General features: G+C 27.7%; 1 protein-coding gene across 24 annotated transcripts in view; it reads left to right on the top strand.

Moving 5' to 3' along the window:
* LOC126850396 (glutamate-gated chloride channel) overlaps positions 1-18317 on the top strand; it is a 52541-nt gene extending 34224 nt beyond the window's left edge. For 7 of the 24 annotated variants that reach the window (XM_050593326.1, XM_050593324.1, XM_050593328.1 and 4 more), the window contains 7 exons: positions 1245-1331; positions 3927-3947; positions 4932-5084; positions 5576-5790; positions 9949-9999; positions 14409-14534; positions 15473-18317. In XM_050593326.1, coding sequence (XP_050449283.1) covers positions 1245-1331; positions 3927-3947; positions 4932-5084; positions 5576-5790; positions 9949-9999; positions 14409-14534; positions 15473-15604 — 785 coding nt within the window. In that variant the 3' untranslated portion in view covers positions 15605-18317. Of the gene's footprint in view, positions 1-1244; positions 1332-3926; positions 3948-4931; positions 5085-5575; positions 5791-9948; positions 10000-14396; positions 14539-15472 lie in introns of those variants that run through there. The other 17 variants (XM_050593348.1, XM_050593334.1, XM_050593343.1 and 14 more) reach the window with 11 other exon arrangements.
* The last annotated feature ends 234 nt before the right edge of the window (positions 18318-18551 follow it).

The following is an 18551-nucleotide window of genomic DNA, read 5'->3' as shown; positions in this document are numbered from 1 at the left end:
CTGTTTGCCAAATGATATGATATGACTATCGCGCGCGCGTAAAAAAATTCAAAGAAATTACGAAGCTCATTGCACGTCATTTTGCTGTCGTGCGATAAAAATAGAATTGCGTTTAGTTGTAATATGAGAAAATTTTCCTTATTATCAATGGCTTTTGCTAATATAGAAATTAGGATTTATGTGTGTATAAAATTTATTGGCAAGTTAATAATTTTAGATTGCTTCTTCGTCGTCTTTTTAGTGCGGCAAAAGGCTTTTAACTTTGAAACGTTGAACTATGTGCAGCATATCTTGAATATACATATACCTTTTTCACATGGATACCTTTCTAGAAAACGCCAAAGTAACAAATAAATTGACAAATAGGACGTCGCTCGCAATCTAATATCAATTTATTTATTTATTAATATCTATTAAGAATATTATCATACTTGTGTTGCAAACTCTTAATATATTGAAGAATTGGTCAATATATTTATAAATATAAATGAAAAATATAAAAATAAATATAAATTTATTTATCATAAATAATTTCAGTTTATTGCCTAAGGAGAAGTCATCAGTTGATTAATATATACTTTGCCCTAAAAAATTTAACCATGTCGGAAAGCGAGTTATGCTTGATCTACTATTTAGAATAATGATGAAATGCAATTGTAAGATTAATTATTTATGAGAAAAACTGAACATACTGAAAAGTTTACGGAAAAATATAAAATAAAAACATAATTATAAATAGGCGAAGAGTTTGTATTCACATGATTTAATAAGAGCGGAGAGCGGATAGATCTTAATATACAGAATTATATAATCTTCCAAATTAATCCTCTTTTTTTAAATTTTAACAAATTTTTTGTTATCAGAAGTAATTGTTTACTAATTCTAATTCAAACTGTAACCCACACCATCCATACTAACGTTTAGTTCATTTTATAATGCTTTATTCTTATTGTATGTATATACATTATTGTTCGTTATGATGGAAAATTATCGCAAATTTGTCAAAGAGTAAAATGATTTGAAATAAAGCAAATAGCTTTTAAATAATAGGCAAAATCTGTTTCGAGTGAGAAATGTAAAAACTTTTGACAGAATAAGATATTATAGATATTATATATAATGGATCAAGCATTACTTTTTAGCTCTGTGGAAATATGTCTCTCTTTGAGAGAAGCCTGTAGCAAAATGCGGAAGGATAAATAGAAAAAGATAGGAAAGAAAGATCGTGGGGTATTCTGTTGCAGCTGACGGACATATTATCGATGAGGACGAGTTGGATGATTTTGGAAACTTTAAGTGCTCGCTATGCCAGCGCAGGTTTGAGGAGCAAGGTAAAAATCACATCTATCTCTTTGACACGAGTGTATCTATTAAAATTATTCGAAGAGGTATAGTAAGAGGGAGAGAGAGAAAGAGAGAAAGAAAGAGAGAGAGAGAGAGAGAGAGAGAGAGACAGGACCAAGCTTACCAAAATTCGTGATGCCAAGACATCCCAGTAGATATTCGATGTTGCTTTCTATATAGTATGTCGATTTTTGCGGTAGTATTATAAACTTGCCGCTCAGTTGGAAAATTGTAGACATTGGAAACCGTACGAGTGTTGCCAAATTTATAGTTAGATCATTGTAAACGCTAAAGAAATAATTTAGTTCCTCGTATGTATTATATTTGAATTGTATATTTTGCATTATATATCTTTAGAAAAGGAATATTTTTGAAGAATATATTTTTTATTGTAAAAAAAATTTTTTGAATTTATATGTATAGGATAGCTATTTTAATGTCCGTATCTAAATATCTCTTTTTTATGTCTTTGACAAAAAAATGTTTCGTATAAAAATTTTGTGATTTTGTGGACGGCACAAGATCAAACCAATAGTACAAAATGCCATTGGTTTAATCTTGGGTGAAAATTCTGAGGTTATTTCAAAGTCATTTTTATTTTTTTAAGTGAATCATCCAAATTTATTTATATAAATCAATTCCTCGAAATATTCCATTAAAAAAGTCATAAAATTAAATAGTTGCAGGAAGGCTAAAAATTGAATAGTTTGCAAAATATTTTATACTTTACTTTGATATAATTTTACATAAATTATGAGATATTTTGTCAAGAGAGAAAGAGAGAGAGAGAGAGAGAGAGAGAGAGAGAGAGAGAGAGAGAGAGAGAAAGAGACAGAGAGAGAGAGAAGATATTCATTTTTTGATTATTTTCCTTCAATATTTTTATGCACAAAATAATGAAAGACAATAATTGGAATCAATTGGTGTAATGAAAAGAAATACATAATTTTAATAAATTTAAATACATTATTTTAAGGAAAAAATAAGAATTTGAGCAGCTACACATTTGTTTCTGTTATAAAACACAGTTATGGATTTTTTTATTTGTACTTTAATTAATTCATTTTTTTTTATTTTGTTATTAAATAAAATCAATAGTATCATTTTATTTCTCTAGAAGTCACAAAACTTGTACGAAACATCTTTTTGTAAAAGGCGTAAGAATAAGATAAAATATTTAGATCGGGATATTAAAATAACTCATCTTGTATATGTGGGGCTAAATACTTAATGCTATCAAGTTCCACATCTACTGATTAAGATGGGGAATTAATTTTTTTCTATTTAATAGATGTCCATCAATTTTAACTGCACACAAAATTTCGTTGCATTATCTTTCTTTGGTCGGAAATTTAAAAAAACTTTTTTTTGAAAAACTTTAACGCTCTATATCTTGAAAACAAAAGCCCGTATATAAATATATAATTATAGGGCATTTCTTTACATAAGAGAAATTCTTTATTTTTCACTGATTAACACGCTGTTTAAATTATTTATAATTTTTTTGTTATTGTATCTTAATTATATATAATATAGAGGGTGCCCCTCTATATTATAGAAAATTGATAGTAAAAAGAAGCATATTCTCAGATCAAAATAAGATAAAATTGTTCTATAAACATGTGTCCGGAAGCGCTCCTCCTCTGAGTTCACAGCCCTTCTAAGTTTTTCGAAAAAACTTGAATTTTCTGTATATTGTATATTGTATTTTCTTTATTTTGATTTATACATGCTTCTGATCTCTAAAATTTAGAGATCGCCTTTTTTCTTTATCAATTCTGGGATACCCTGTATATATATATATATATATATATATATATATATATATATATATATATACAAGAACAAAAAAGGAGGATATATATAAATATCAGCGTTTAGTTAAGCTTAAATCATAATTTTAGAATTATTATAATATTATCGCTTATCAGTACTTGCTCATTTATAGTGTTTCATATTTTTAGGTGATATAATGCAATAGAGTAAAAATATTTTTTAAAAATCTTTCTATTTGAAAGTAAACACCAAAAAATGGATATATCTATAACTAAAATTATTAAACTGTATAAAATTATGTAAGTTCTATGGTGAAGAACTATTTATGTGCAAGTAGATAGTTTATATAAATTCTTGAATAACTCTAAATATATAAATTATAACTAAAATATAGTTATAATTGTCCCTATAAATAAATTTTATTTTTGTCGCTGTCCATATAAGCTTCGCTTTTTTCATATTTTTATTTGCAGAACATTTTTGCACTTAATTTTCTATTTTTGCTATTAGATATCCGCGCTATAAAATAAAGATTTTGCTTGAAATTAATTCCCAAGAAAAATCCAAATAAAACGGGAGCTTCAAATTATTTAACAAAGCATATGAACAATATTAGTTAAATACCGTTTACACGAATTATTCGCGTCGTAATTATTGAACGTTTATAAATTTTTTTTTATATTCAAGAAATATGAAAAATAAGCAAGAACTTGTATTGGGGTTATTCATAGGAGAAATTGATTTATCATAGTTTGATGTTCCCTAATGATACATGTGTTCTTTCATGCCTGTCAATCTTCCGACAGAACCTTTTTTGATGCCAATACGTTAGTACTTTGCTCAAGTGCTTGAAATGCTTTTGTGAATATGATGTTTGATAGCCACAAATTGATAAGATGTACTTTATATACACACTGTTTTTTATCTTTTTTTCTTTTTTTGATATATAAAATGATACACCTTCAAATAAATTTGGCTTATAAAGCGACAAAAATACGTAACATTATTTTATTCACATAAAATTTAGTATTTAAAAATTTTAGGGTTTGCTGATTATGAATCTGAAACTAAAATTACAAAATTTAAAATAATGGATTCAATATAGTAGTTTACCAAATAGATAATTTTTATAGAAATTGCGCTGATTAATATAATTAGGTATAAAATTGCAATACATCAAAGTATTGTATTTGAAAAAGTCTGCAACGATTGCAATGATTCAAAGTGCACGATTTAGGATTTTATTCACTATAACAAGTGTGAAAATCAAAGTGATCGATAAGATGTAATCTTTTCGTAAGATTTATTTTTTCTAGTTCGCCATATTAAATCTACGATTTTTAAATTTGTAATTTTGATCTCAAATTTGTAATCATCATAATCTTAAAACTTATACGTCCAAAAATCTGTAAATACTTATTTGTACACTATTTGACAAAAGTTAAAAATATTTCTATCTTTAAATAAAACCGCAAAAAATTGACGTCTTGAACTCAATGTTATATATTTTTTTCTTATATATTAAACATTGTAATATGCTTCTTATTTTTAGTGTGATTTTAAAAAAAGAACTTTGCACAGATTCTCTAAAAATTAAATACAATTTTGAATTAACTAGTTATTTTCAGAAACTAGTAAATAAAAAAAGATTTAATATTTAAATATCAATTTGAGTAATTACCCATTAATAATTCTCTTCTATTTATATCGATATCAAAATATTATCATTTTTGTTTTTATTCTTCGAAAGTATGAATTTATTTTAATCCTTCTGTCAACATGAAAAATGAAATTGCGTGTATGTCATTTAGGTAATTACAGCTGCTTAAAAGTGGATCTAATCTTTACGCGAGATCGTTCTTTCTATTTTACTACGGTTTTCATCCCGGGTATTATTTTGGTAACCAGCTCTTTCATCACATTCTGGCTTGAGTGGAACGCCGTGCCGGCGCGAGTGATGATCGGTGAGTCTGTACGACACAATGTTATTTCACAATTGTCGAGAAACAAAAGATTTATACAAGTATATTTCGATTTAATTTTAATGAAAATTTGACTACTTTAACGCTTACATAATATTTATAAAATTTTGTCACAGATAAACTTTTCTTATAATTTCATAGTAAATTTTTCAAGAAATTTTCTTAAATTTATTTCTGTGACGATTGCTTATATATAAGTTTTGAATTTCATAGGGGGAACAAGATATTAAATAATAAAGCCGGATGCCTGTTAGGCATTTGTCTCAGAGCTTATAAAAATTTAGTTAAAATTTCTTTTTTTAAATTTTTCTGATATTTCAAATATTCTTATTTTGTTTTAAAGGTCATTAATTTTACTTGTCTTTAAGCTTAAATTAGATATTAGAGGCTTCGCAATTAAATTAAAGAAGTAGTATGTAGCTTTGATATGAATATCTTGAAAAATAAAAGTGGTATCTCAAATTGTGTTTTAGGTGTAACAACAATGCTCAACTTTTTCACTACGTCGAATGGCTTCCGGGGAACGCTGCCCGTCGTTTCAAACTTGACTGCCATGAATGTATGGGATGGCGTGTGCATGTGCTTCATCTACGCGAGTCTTCTCGAATTTGTTTGCGTGAACTATGTTGGTCGCAAGCGGCCGATGCACAACGTTGTCTATCGTCCAGGCGAAAATCCCGTCACCCAGGTATTTTGCTGATTGACATTTTGTCCGACGCGACACATAAATAGCACTCTTGTCCCGAATATTCAACAATGCAAATTTTGTATGAATGGAGCCGTACTGCCTTTTTCCTACAATTAATATCAGTTAACACACACACACACACACACACACACACACACACACACACACACACACACACACACACACACACACACACACACATGCGCGCGCGCGCGCATACATATACATATAGTACATATATATTTACATATTAGATTCATATTTATATATAAACAAAGTAAAAGTATAAGAATTGTACGTGACAGATTATTTTATTTTAATCAATAGTGACTGCTTTTTCCAATTGCGATTCCAGATATGATATTTATTTTTGAACTTATTGATTTATGTCGACTTATAAATATATAAAAAATATTTTGTAATTTGTAACGCCTTACACACACACATACATATATAAAATGATATAAATAATTTAATATTTAATTGAAAAAATCAGTCACCGTCGATTAAAATCAATTAATTTGTATTAAAATCTTTATGCTTTTAATTTCACATAATCATGATTAAATATCTAATATATAAATACGACTCTAGTATGTAAACATGAATTTATTCTATAAAAGAATTATTGTCATCAAATTGTTTTAAATTGATTCTGATAATAACTTCGTCAACGATAAATAACTAAATAATACGAATAAATTTTATGAAGAAATTATTAATCATTTTTTTTATATGGACAATAAGATTTTTTAATCATCATGTTGTTGAGACCACAAACAAACAGATTTTTTGCACACATAAATAAATTTGAAACGATATCCTACACTGAGCAGTATCTCTCCGAGTTACTATTTTGCGATACAATGAAAAATATTGTTGACACCGATATTAGATAAAGATTATCGATATTAATATTATAATCTTGAGAATCAGATTTTTTTAACAGAAACAAATTGATACTTTGCATATTCTGTGAAGTTTTACATTGAGTTTAACTTAATTGTAAAATAATAGTTTTGATCATCTTTCTGGACAGCGATTATGTAACTTTTCCTCTAGGACAAAAATGTGAAAAGTGAAAAATTTTGCTATTAAAATTAATGGGAAAAATTTTCACTTTTCACGTTTTCGTCCTAGAGGAAAGGTTACATGATCGATCCCCTGATTTCATCGAATAACAACATTTCATAAGAAAAATGGTGACAAGAAAACAGATTTTATATGTGCCAAACGGAATACATATAAACACGTCAGATAAATATACGTGCGTATATAAAAAATTGGAAATGTCATTTATCATACGATTGATCTCATATTGACTTATGATCAAAAATTCTGGTAATATACATACATGTGAACGCGATGAAAAGCCATGGATTTAAAGTCTATTTCTAAGATTTATATGCAATCACGATCGTATTAACTCTTTTGTTACGGCTAAAATGAACGCAGCTCTACCGTGAAATAATAACGCAATTCATTGATATTAGCATAATCGTTTTTTCGCTGCTCATATTATGTAATTCATCAGATTTTTGCAATAATATAAAATATTTTTTTTGGAATAAAACGTATGCAGATACATAAAACATATAATAACATTATTGTTTTGAAAAAACAAGGTCCAGTGGTATTCAATACAAAATAAAAGAGAGCCACTATAATGGCTCGTATGGCACATTTCATCCCACAAAATTTTTTAGGGGAAAACTACTAAGGCATATAAAAGTATGCAAAGGGTAACCGTAAATAAAAATAGTTGTTTAAGGTTTAAGTTATAATATGTTTTGAGTTTTGTCAACTTTTTTAAAAATAAATTTTTTATATAGGATGTTTGATACTGATGACTTATTGACATGTCCTTCGTTTTTTTGTCGCGTTTACATCTTGCACATATGAACTTGTTGGTGTGACTTTGCACATACACAGTATGATCTATTCTAATATCTGCATCTCAAAATTTCTACATCTTTTTTTTAATTCGTTTTCTCTTTTTTCTAGAGAGTGTGAGTGTTACTTTCTGTCAAATTTCAGCCAATTTTATTTGTAAAATCGCAAATTTATAATCGATCGAATATTGAGATTATTTGAAGATTGATGTTCGACGAAGTGTTTAGCAACATTCATTGTGTAACACACACACACCAATGCTTTAGAGTTAGCACACAAAGATATCCAAAAGACACTGAAAAAAAATAGCAAAAAAGACATAACTCGATCGTATCTTAAAGATAGATTTGTTAATGCAGCTTACAGCAAGTGTCAGAGACATAAATAAGCGCGGTATTTTTCCGAAAGCGTTCATTATTTGTGAAAGAAATTACGATATGTTTTTACTATTTGATCCTTAGAACGTATATATTAGAAAGGCCATAACTGATCTAAGTCATAACCAGAAGTTGTCGACATCTATTTATCTTTATCTTTTCAAAATCACATTTTGCAGCAAGATGATAACGAGCAATGTAAAATCGTCTTTTTTGAAAATATCTTTTTTTTTTTTTAAAAAGAATGAATAATCATTCTATTATATTAAAGGTGCCATTATAAGATAGCATAAAGCGTCAAATGTCTGAGCAGAAAATCATTGCACAGGATTCTGACGAGAATTTCAAATGAGATAGATTCTAGCTTCTTGCGGCTAATAATATGATGAATCATACGTGTTCGGTCAAGACAAAAAGGATTATGTTCTAATATATATAAATTTGATATTGATTTACATTGTACAATAGATTTTATTAATATTAAACAAAATACATTACTGATATCATTATCAACAGTGTGTATCAGAATTTAAACAAGAGCATTAAGAGATTAATTTTTATAATTTTTTTTTTATATTAGAACATATTGCTTCTCTGTAATTTTGTTTAGAACATACTGTTTCTTTGTAAATCATCTCCTATTATTGATAATAGTTCTTTAAACAGTGTCATTGTTATTTCTATATATTTTTTGAATCTAAAATCTTCCAACTTGACACTAGTATATATTGTATATATTGCGTGAATCTGTATCTGTGTCTTATTTGAATATTTCAGCTATCTAAAATCTTTTGCTGCATTTCTTTTTTAATTTCATTCTAATTTACACAGCTAATAATGACGTTCTATGATATATTTTGTTTAATAATAATAACATTTACTGTATAATGAAATAAATAGAATTTTACGCAATGATTTTCTACGTAAACGCTTGATGTTGCCTTTTAAAGACACCTTTTTATTTACGATTGACGCATGTGTATTGCAATAAGCAGGCAAAGACAGATACATGTTGGACACAGCAAAAATCAGCCATGGCCCTTTCAGTGTATGTATATATTCTAAAATTTGATTTCACTTTATTGTTTCTATCAATTCTCACATCTCTCTTATTTTTTATTTTCACTTATTTTTACTTTCACTTTTATTGTCTTGTACTTTAATATATTTTATATATCTCATATTTTTACTTCAATTTTATTATTCTAATATTTTTACTTATAATTTCTCTTTTTTGTCATTATCTTTATTAATTTCTGGTTTTTTGTTTTTACAACTTTTTTATATTCAAATATTTTAAAAGAATATATTTTCTATCTTCATCTCTTTGTAAGCTTTTAAGATATTTTTATTGCACAATTAAATTACATTTTTTATATTAAAATAAATTTTTCTATGAAAATTTAAAATATATATTAATTATATATATATATATATGAGGCCGTAAATTACATTTATTGAATAGATGACACCATGTTGTATATGTATATAACGCGATTAATATTTAAACACTATCTTCTATCAAAGAAGATTGTCAAGAACACTTTAAATAAAAAAAAAATAAAGATTCTAATCTTTATTTAATTCATCTAATAACTGGAAAAACATATTAGGAAGGACATTTCGTTTGTCATTCAAAAAAGTTAATGAAAATAAGACATCGAAAAATAATAAAAAAGAATATAAAGAAGAAAAATTGGACGTATTCTCTATTTTTTCTTTCTTTTTTTTCTCTGTCACTTTCTCACACTCTCTCTCTCTCTCTCTCTCTCTCTCTCTCTCTCTCCTTTCTGTCTATCTATTTCTGTTATAAACACGATTAGTAAGAAATTGGTTGGTGGAAATGTTGGTGAGTAAGTCTTTTTGTTTGGTGTCTGTGATGTTGCAGCGGCTCCCAGCGGTACTCAGCAGGATAGGAATTATATTGGCCAGCCCTTTGGTAAGATTCCCTATTGCATTAGGATGCGGTCATGAGTTTGCGCGTTTTTGATTATCACAAATTGCATCACGAATTGCAAAATGTTGCAATTCTATGATTATCACAATTTCAATTGTGAAAAAAATACAAAATGTTATAATCCGAGAGAGAAATGTATTATTATGTATAATTTCATACAAATAATAGCGTTAAAAAGAAGATTAATTAGAAAAGAAAAATAAATAAAGAAATACACGTGCAAAATCTTAATCGCGTCCTAAACATATACTGATACAACACACATACACACGTACAAATACAAATACTTGTTCTCACTGTCCTTCTAAATCTCTTACGTGCGTATATTTTATACATTTATTATATTTTTCCGCTTGTATTTTACTGACAATATGTGATGAGTATAGAGATGGAAAAGCAAAATCTTCGTAACAAAGATAAATTTATGAAATAAGAAATGTTTATTTTGATATTTAAAAAATTAAAAAATTAGACTGTATTTATTTTTTCTTATATATGAAAAGATTTCTCCGATGTTTTCTTAATAATATTTCTAATAGTTTTATAGAAATTATTTGTGATAGAAAGCATAGTTAATCATACATATATTTTCCAAAAAAATAAAGAGAACGGCCACCATTAATACGGCTTATGATAAAATCCAGTGTACACATATCCATATGTGTGTGTGTGTGTATTTGATTTAATATGTCATTTCATAAGTTATTTTTTCTCTAATTGCGTTTAAAAATTTGGAATAGAATAACGTTTGAATAATCAATCAAAACACAGAAATCTTTGTTTCTTTTGTCCTAATTGATCATTCAAGTGCTCGTCGACAAATAAATTTTTTCGAACATATAGCTCGTTACATATGATAAATCAGAGTGCCAATTAAAAATTATTATTCCGGTATCCTAATTCTCGCTTAAAAAACTTTAACTATAAATTTAGCTAATCGAAAAAAAAGATATTACGATATTAAGATTTTTAATATTAAGAAAATATAATATAAAGGAAATATTAAGAAAAAATTATAAAATAATAATAAAATCGATACATAAACACACATAACAAACCTTACAAAGTACATTTCTATCTGTATCTTTTCAATGCGCACTAAGTGTGTGCATTTTAGGTTAGATGCAAACGCATATGTAAATGCACAAAAGAAAAGAAATTTATTTTCTTTATTTCAGAATGAGTGATAAATAATTCAAATCGCATAGTTCAATTAATTTTTTAAATTTTATATAATAAAACTCTCTCTCTCTCTCTCTCTCTCTCTCTCTCTCTCTCTCTTTATCTCTCTGAATAAAAGCTACATTCAAGATATCAAGTTTAAAGATATGATTTTATAATTGCATTATTTTAGCAAATCACTGTGCATTTATATATTTTAAAACAGATAATGTGGCTATATAAGGAGGAAAGAATCTCTCTTTTGTTTTAAAAATTTTTGTTTTTCTCCATCCTTACTTTTTTGATCTGCGTTTTTTATATATATTGATGACAAAAAATCATTAAAATGTACGTACTACGCATGAAATGCATGAGAACGTGCACATGCATGAGTGCATGCTATAATTTCATTCAATGCTTTATCTGATATTTCGATATTTCTGATGCTTTAACGGAGATAATATCATCATTTATAACAAATCAATTATGCTTATAATTATTTCTTAATTGTTTTGCATATAATCTAATTATTTTTTACATAATTTATAAATAGTATACATATGTACACAAATGTATATTATATTCAAGTTTTGCATTCTGATGAATTCAGGATCAATTTTCTTCAATTTTTTTTATTTGTTTGATTATCAAATAGTAACTTTTTTTCCTAATTATTTGCTAGAGGTTCTCTAATAATTGGCTTTCTTATTCGTTTTGTAAAATTTTTAAATTTGATATCTTTTTGTTTGTTTCTGTCGTAAAAGCATTTATTAGGAAATATCGATCGTTTCCTTTTGCGATTATTTTAATTGTTTCCGCTATGTTACCAGTGACCAGGATTTTTTGCGCAAGGTAATTTTTATTACACATTATAAATCTCTCTTTAAACAGCAAAATGGTGTTAAATATTTATGTTCTATGTTGATGTTTTTCTATTTTTATAATTAATGTCATAAATATCGAGTTTTCGGAAAATTTTCTGTCACGAATCTTCTCCCCTTCCCCCCCCCACCCCTCTCTCTCACTCTTGTGAAGTACATCAAAAATACAAAAATATAAACAACTAGAAAAACTGTCTGAATGATTATAAATATAAAAAAAATATTCTAAATAGAAACATGGCCGCTGGCGTATTAGAAACTATCACTTGCGCAAATTGCATTTTTAAAACAGAAAAATTTTGAAAGATGAGCATGCAGTCAAAAAAAATTTTTTTTTATAATTATCTTTATTCCAAATGCTTTTTGCATTCGATACTTTTTAAGCATATCTTTCATGATCATTGATCATTAATTTCAATTAGAATCAACAAAGTAGAAAAGCTTTCGTAACATCATAATTCATTAAGCTATGTAATAGATAATTTAATTGATGCAAAAATCGCAAACACGTAATTTTAGGCAAATTATTTTGAGTTGAAAATCAAAATCAAGATTATACACGAGAAATAAAACGTGTGTAACTAATTACAAGTTATCACTTTGTTATATATGTATAAATCATGCATTAATTGTGGTATCAACAAATTGCTTTTGCTATTAAACTAATTCTTATTTGAGCTTAACACATAACATAAGCTTGAAACGAGATATTTTTCGAGACGCAAGAAGGCGGTGCGGAAATCTGTTCGAAAATTTACAGTTTTCAAACGAGATTATGCCGAAAGACGTGTCGAGAAGTAAGCCATTTTTGTATACTATAAATTACTTTTTATTATAAATATATATTGTTTTATAACAATATTATCAAAAAAATTTTGTTTACCATATTTAGAAATATCCAGAAATAATTTTAATTTAATTAATTTTATATGAGCTACTTGAATTTAAATAAATATAATTAAAAAATGCAATACATTTAAATGCAAAAATAGGTTGTGATCTTCTCTCATCGTCTTTCTCATAAAATTTTGAAGAAATTGCAGAGAAATTCCCTGATTATATATACACTAACACTAGCAATTTATTTTGTGATGGCGATGTGAGTTTGAGGAAATATTTTATAACGAATTGTTTAGAGATATACAGTTGTATGTACGAGAATAATGTTCACATCGGATCTCTCATAACTAACAACTCTTATAATCTTTCGAATAATGCAACATTTATCCAATAAGAATCGTATCGGACTTGGATTGCTTTGCAAATTTATTAAATTCCCAATGATAAAAAGGGTAATAACTTTTCGTGCAAAAAATTTATAGATATATACTCCAAATTATTTTTTGTGGCAAAAAGTTGATCTAAATCCGATGTGAAAAATAAGTAGGCATTTATATGGCATGTAAATTTTAAGTTATACCGCGGGGGCACGAAAAAGTGTTAATATACATATATATTTTCTTATGAAAAAAACGATTCACTCTTTGATGATTTCTGCAATAGGCAAAGACAATTTTCGTGATGATTGATATTGAAGTAAATCCTTTTTGTCGTGCAATCTTGATAAAATTTATCATAAGTAATTTCTGATTTATCAAAGATTATTATTATCAGCTCATGTATTAGATGCAGAAACTTTTTTGTATTTTGTATTTTTTTTATATCTTTTAAGCAGATAGGACAGCTCATTATTTCCTCGTTATTTTCATCATCTTCTCTTGATCGAGGATATTTGATGCTATTTCAAGATAATAATGATTATTGATAAAACTTTTGCCACATGAAAAAATGATAAATATTTTGCATCCGTCTGTAACATGATAATGATATCCGTCACGGGTGCATAGTTTCTTTAAAGAGTCACATGCTTATACAAAAATGCTTATTTGAAAAAATGCAAATTTGATTATATCCTTATCAAAGTCTTCTTTTTGCTTACGTTATTATTTAATACGTTTATATTTAATACTTTTATATAAAAAGTTACGCTATTGTTTATTTATTTATTATTATGTATCTCTCCGAAAAATAAATTATTATTCTAATAATATATTGAAAGAGATAGAGAATGTTTCCATTTTCATCAATCATTTGAACTATACTTGCTTGTATATGCATATAAAAATAAAAACTTAATATAATATAGTTCGATGAGTACATAAAAAATTATTATAATTTATTAATAATTAGATCTCTATAATACTCGTCAATATATAGAAGATTTTGAGGAAAACTATAGAGGGGAATGATTTATAAGAAAGAAAAAACGGGAAAGAATCTAAAGGATGAATCGTTATTCAAAACGACATATTATCATTATAAGTTTCTTCTACGGAGACCCTGTCGTAGGGTAAAAAGAAGCGGGAAGGCGGAGCTACCACCGGTGGGACTACTGGAGCAAACGAAATCGTCACTTGCACCAACTGTGGACCTAATCCTTGCACGCACACGGCAACGAATGGTTGTACTGCCGAAGTAAGTAAACTTATTACACATATAAGTAATAACTTTTTATCATATTACACATATCATCAATATAAATATTATTGTTTCTTCTTTTTTTTTTCTTGAAAAATATAAAGCTAGCATTTTAAAAAATACAATGAAACCCTGTAATAGCATAATATATGGGATTTTAGTCCGCTATAACGGGATTCCCTTCCCCCTTAAATTAAATTTGGATTAAATTCAGGGTCGTGATAATAATGAGAAGAATCAATTAGTGTAAGAAAAACATAATTATTAAGAAATATATAACTGCTTGCAAATTCATATTTTTTCTAAAAAAAAAAAACACACCAATTGATTCTTTTCTTCTTTTATGCATAAAAGTATCAAGATAAGATAATCGGAAAGTAAATATTTTATGAGATATTTCATAGAAAGTTTACATAAAATTATGTCAAATAAAAATATAAAATATCTCATAAACAATTAAGTTTTTGGTTATATTATCTTATAACATTTTACGCTGAATATTGCAAGGAATCAATTTATCTAAACAAATTAAAATGGTTCTATTTAAAAAAATATAGATTACTTTGAAATAAGCACATGATTCATTCAAACGAAATGACTTCATCCAAGATCAAATCACTATTTTATGTCAAAGTTACAAAACTTTTTTTTTGTAAAAGGCGTAGGAAAAAAGATATTTAAGTGAAGCTATTGAAATGACACCCTGTATATATGTATTTCAAACTTGCAACATTTGGCATATATGTGTAAAAGAAATAAAAAATAATTTTGTATATTTGTTGTGAATCAAATATGTAAAACCAATTTATTTCTCCGTACTTTTTCCGTTTAATACCAAACTTTATATCACTATAAATAAGTGATTGACACAGTCGATGTATATGTTTTAAAAAATCTTACGTCTAAATGTCGTAACGAAAACTTTTTTTTTACAGCTAAGAAAGAAAGACCCGCCACATCCAATTAGGGTGGCGAAAACAATTGATGTGATAGCCAGGATCACTTTTCCAATCGCCTATTTTATGTTTCTTACTTTCTTCTTCATTCACTATAAGGGCACTTCGTAGAGCAACGCACAATGATCCTTGAAATATCTCTCATCGTTGGTATGAGCGACAACGAAGCCTCGTGATAGGCAACAATAATGCTCAGGACTGGGGGATTGAATATACAGTGAATTCAAGTTTTTTCTCAAGAATAGAAATACCTCCAAGTGTAAATAAATATATTGATAATCGTACGAATTTGTGATGATCGGATCTTCGTTGCGAACACACAAATAGCGATAATGTAACTTAACATGCAAAACTGGAATTTTTTTTTTTTAATGAGAAGTTGTGAACTTATTCGTGATATTACTAAATCGTGAAATTATTCGCCTATAATAAATAAGCCAGACTAAATGGAATAACATGAGCAATATCTGACGAGTGAAAAGGAAAGAAAGCACGCCGATGGAATATTTGACGATGTGATGTATAAGAGAGGAAAAAGTATCTACGATGAATTTGTTTTCGATTATTCTTCATTTTTCTCACGTGTGATAAATTTTGAAAGCACTTCTTTATGGAGAAAGTAGATTCATTATAAACATAAAGTCATGTTCATTTTTTTTTCGTTTCTTTTTCCTGTCTTATAACTTTAGAAATAGATAAGATGCCGCCGGTGAACGCTTCAGTCAAGCAAAAAGAATGACTTGCTTAGCTTAGTCGATCATGTGCGTGATTACACATATATTAATATATAAAATATTATTATTGCGCCTAATTCAAATATCGTTAACAGGCATATAATACTGAAATATCCATACCGAACATTGAATATGAAACAATAGAAAGATAGAAGTACAGGATATTTCACGTAACGTGATCCATTCATCTTCTTAACAAATATTAAAACCAATAAAATGAATAAGCGTTTTAAAACTATCAAATTAGATAATTGTAGATATAGCTTTCATATAGCTATAGTTTTTCTGTAATATCTACATTTAGGTAAGTGAACGGTTCATTTTACGTGTCAAGTATTCTGTTAAATCAATTAGATGCTATTAAACGGAAAGTCGAATCAAAAATTCTTTTGTGAAAACATACATACACGATTTATCACGACATTATACTTTGATACACGAAAATTGTCGCCATTCAATCTGACAAAAAATGGAAGACGTATAAAGTGCGGACTCTTGTTAATTTTATCAAGAGACGCGGTAATATCTCGCGCCAAATTCAGCAACAGCGAGGCACCATATATATTTATACACGAGTCGGTTAGTACCTTAGATTATCAATAAAAAAAAAAATACGATAAATGCTGAACGAATGAAAAAAGCAAGCGGTTCACGGTTCGTCGGTACATGCGTCATGTGCACTGCGTGGAAGAGATATCATCTTAATATTACTGAAATATGTAACACGCAACATTCCGGAGTTCTTTTCTCGGAATACATTGATGAACTATTTCTACTACATAAGTCGAATGCTGTTAGCTAATTCAAAATTTCTACTTGTAGCCTGCATAATGTTTTAGGTACAATATTATTATACTACACTACTATTATTATTACTAATACTATTTTTATTATTATCGTAACTAATATATTATCATACTATTACAATTGCTATCGTATTAACGCTACTACTATTACAAGTCACCATTGTAATATTACTATCTTTAGAAGAGATGCAATATTGCAAGCACTTTTAAGTGCGCATCCTCTATTTGTACCGATCGAATTAAATTTATCGTATCCAGCAATATCAAAATCCAACAGACCAAAAAGATGAGAACCGAATGTACATACCGGGAATATGTTTCTCGGTAATCCACACAACTCGAGATACCCTAAATATTACTAATAATTATAAGGAGACCGTCTTGCTGTTGTTATTGCGCTATTCGCTGTTGAATACGTGGAAAAATATTTCTTAATACGATGAGACATATGGGGGCACATAATACAAGCGCACGCACGCACGCACACACGTGCACATACGTGGACAACGCGAATGCGCATTTAAATATAAAAAAACATGTGTAAGGATCGATATCTCTGATGATGGTTAGCATTGACCTTAATTCGTTATACACATAATATAATAAAAAAAAAGAAATATGTCAAAATATATTATTAATCAGTTCACATAAGGTTCATCAAAAAAAAAAATTTGAATTGTCTTTTTATTTATTTATTTTATGTTTACATTTACACAATAAGAAATTTTACATTTATTTAAATATTGTATTTACTTTATAACTATTGTAACTTAATATTAGAAAAAAGTGTTTAGATATTCCGTATATATTGCTAACTAACATCCAAGAAATCGAGCCTGAATAATAAATACACATTAAAACAGATCTCGTCTAACTGCCAAAGGACTTTCATTCTCACTGGTGTATAGATGTATGTATTTTTTCTTAAACTTTTTCCGCACATTGTAAAACAGCAAACTAGAATCGTCTTTTGAAAAATTGTGCAACTGACTATTGGTGTCATTTTCTGTAAATCGCCCATTTAGAAATTTATAATATCGCTTAACCTTGTATTCGCTTGCCGTTCAACAATATTTACGATCAATCTTATCGATTTTTATGAGAAAATAAAAACATAAATAACAGATTTATAACGTCACACACGCAGCACTCTAATTTTATAATAAATAATTTGAATAGTTGCTGATGCGTATCGTTATCAACGATATAAAAAATTAAAGAAATTAAAATAATTAATTGTTACAGCCTTTAATAAATAATAAAATTATTATGTATTTCCGAAAATTGTTTGCAAATTTATTGGGTGACCTTAAACTAAACCTTATATGAATATAGAATCAAATTAATTTTGGGTTTAATTTTAGGAATGAAAAATGTATGGAACAATAAAATTAAATAATATATAGGGTGATTCAGAACAAACGTAGGCAGTGTCGGTGCATTCACCGACCAATGCAAACGCTGGCTACAACAGATCGAGCGTTATAGCGCTGTTGCGTCACTTTTACTTACCTTTTA

Source organism: Cataglyphis hispanica, chromosome 6 (assembly GCF_021464435.1).
Source record: "Cataglyphis hispanica isolate Lineage 1 chromosome 6, ULB_Chis1_1.0, whole genome shotgun sequence".
Taxonomy (NCBI): Eukaryota; Metazoa; Arthropoda; class Insecta; order Hymenoptera; family Formicidae; genus Cataglyphis; species Cataglyphis hispanica.
This window is presented reverse-complemented; position numbering and strand designations above follow the sequence as displayed.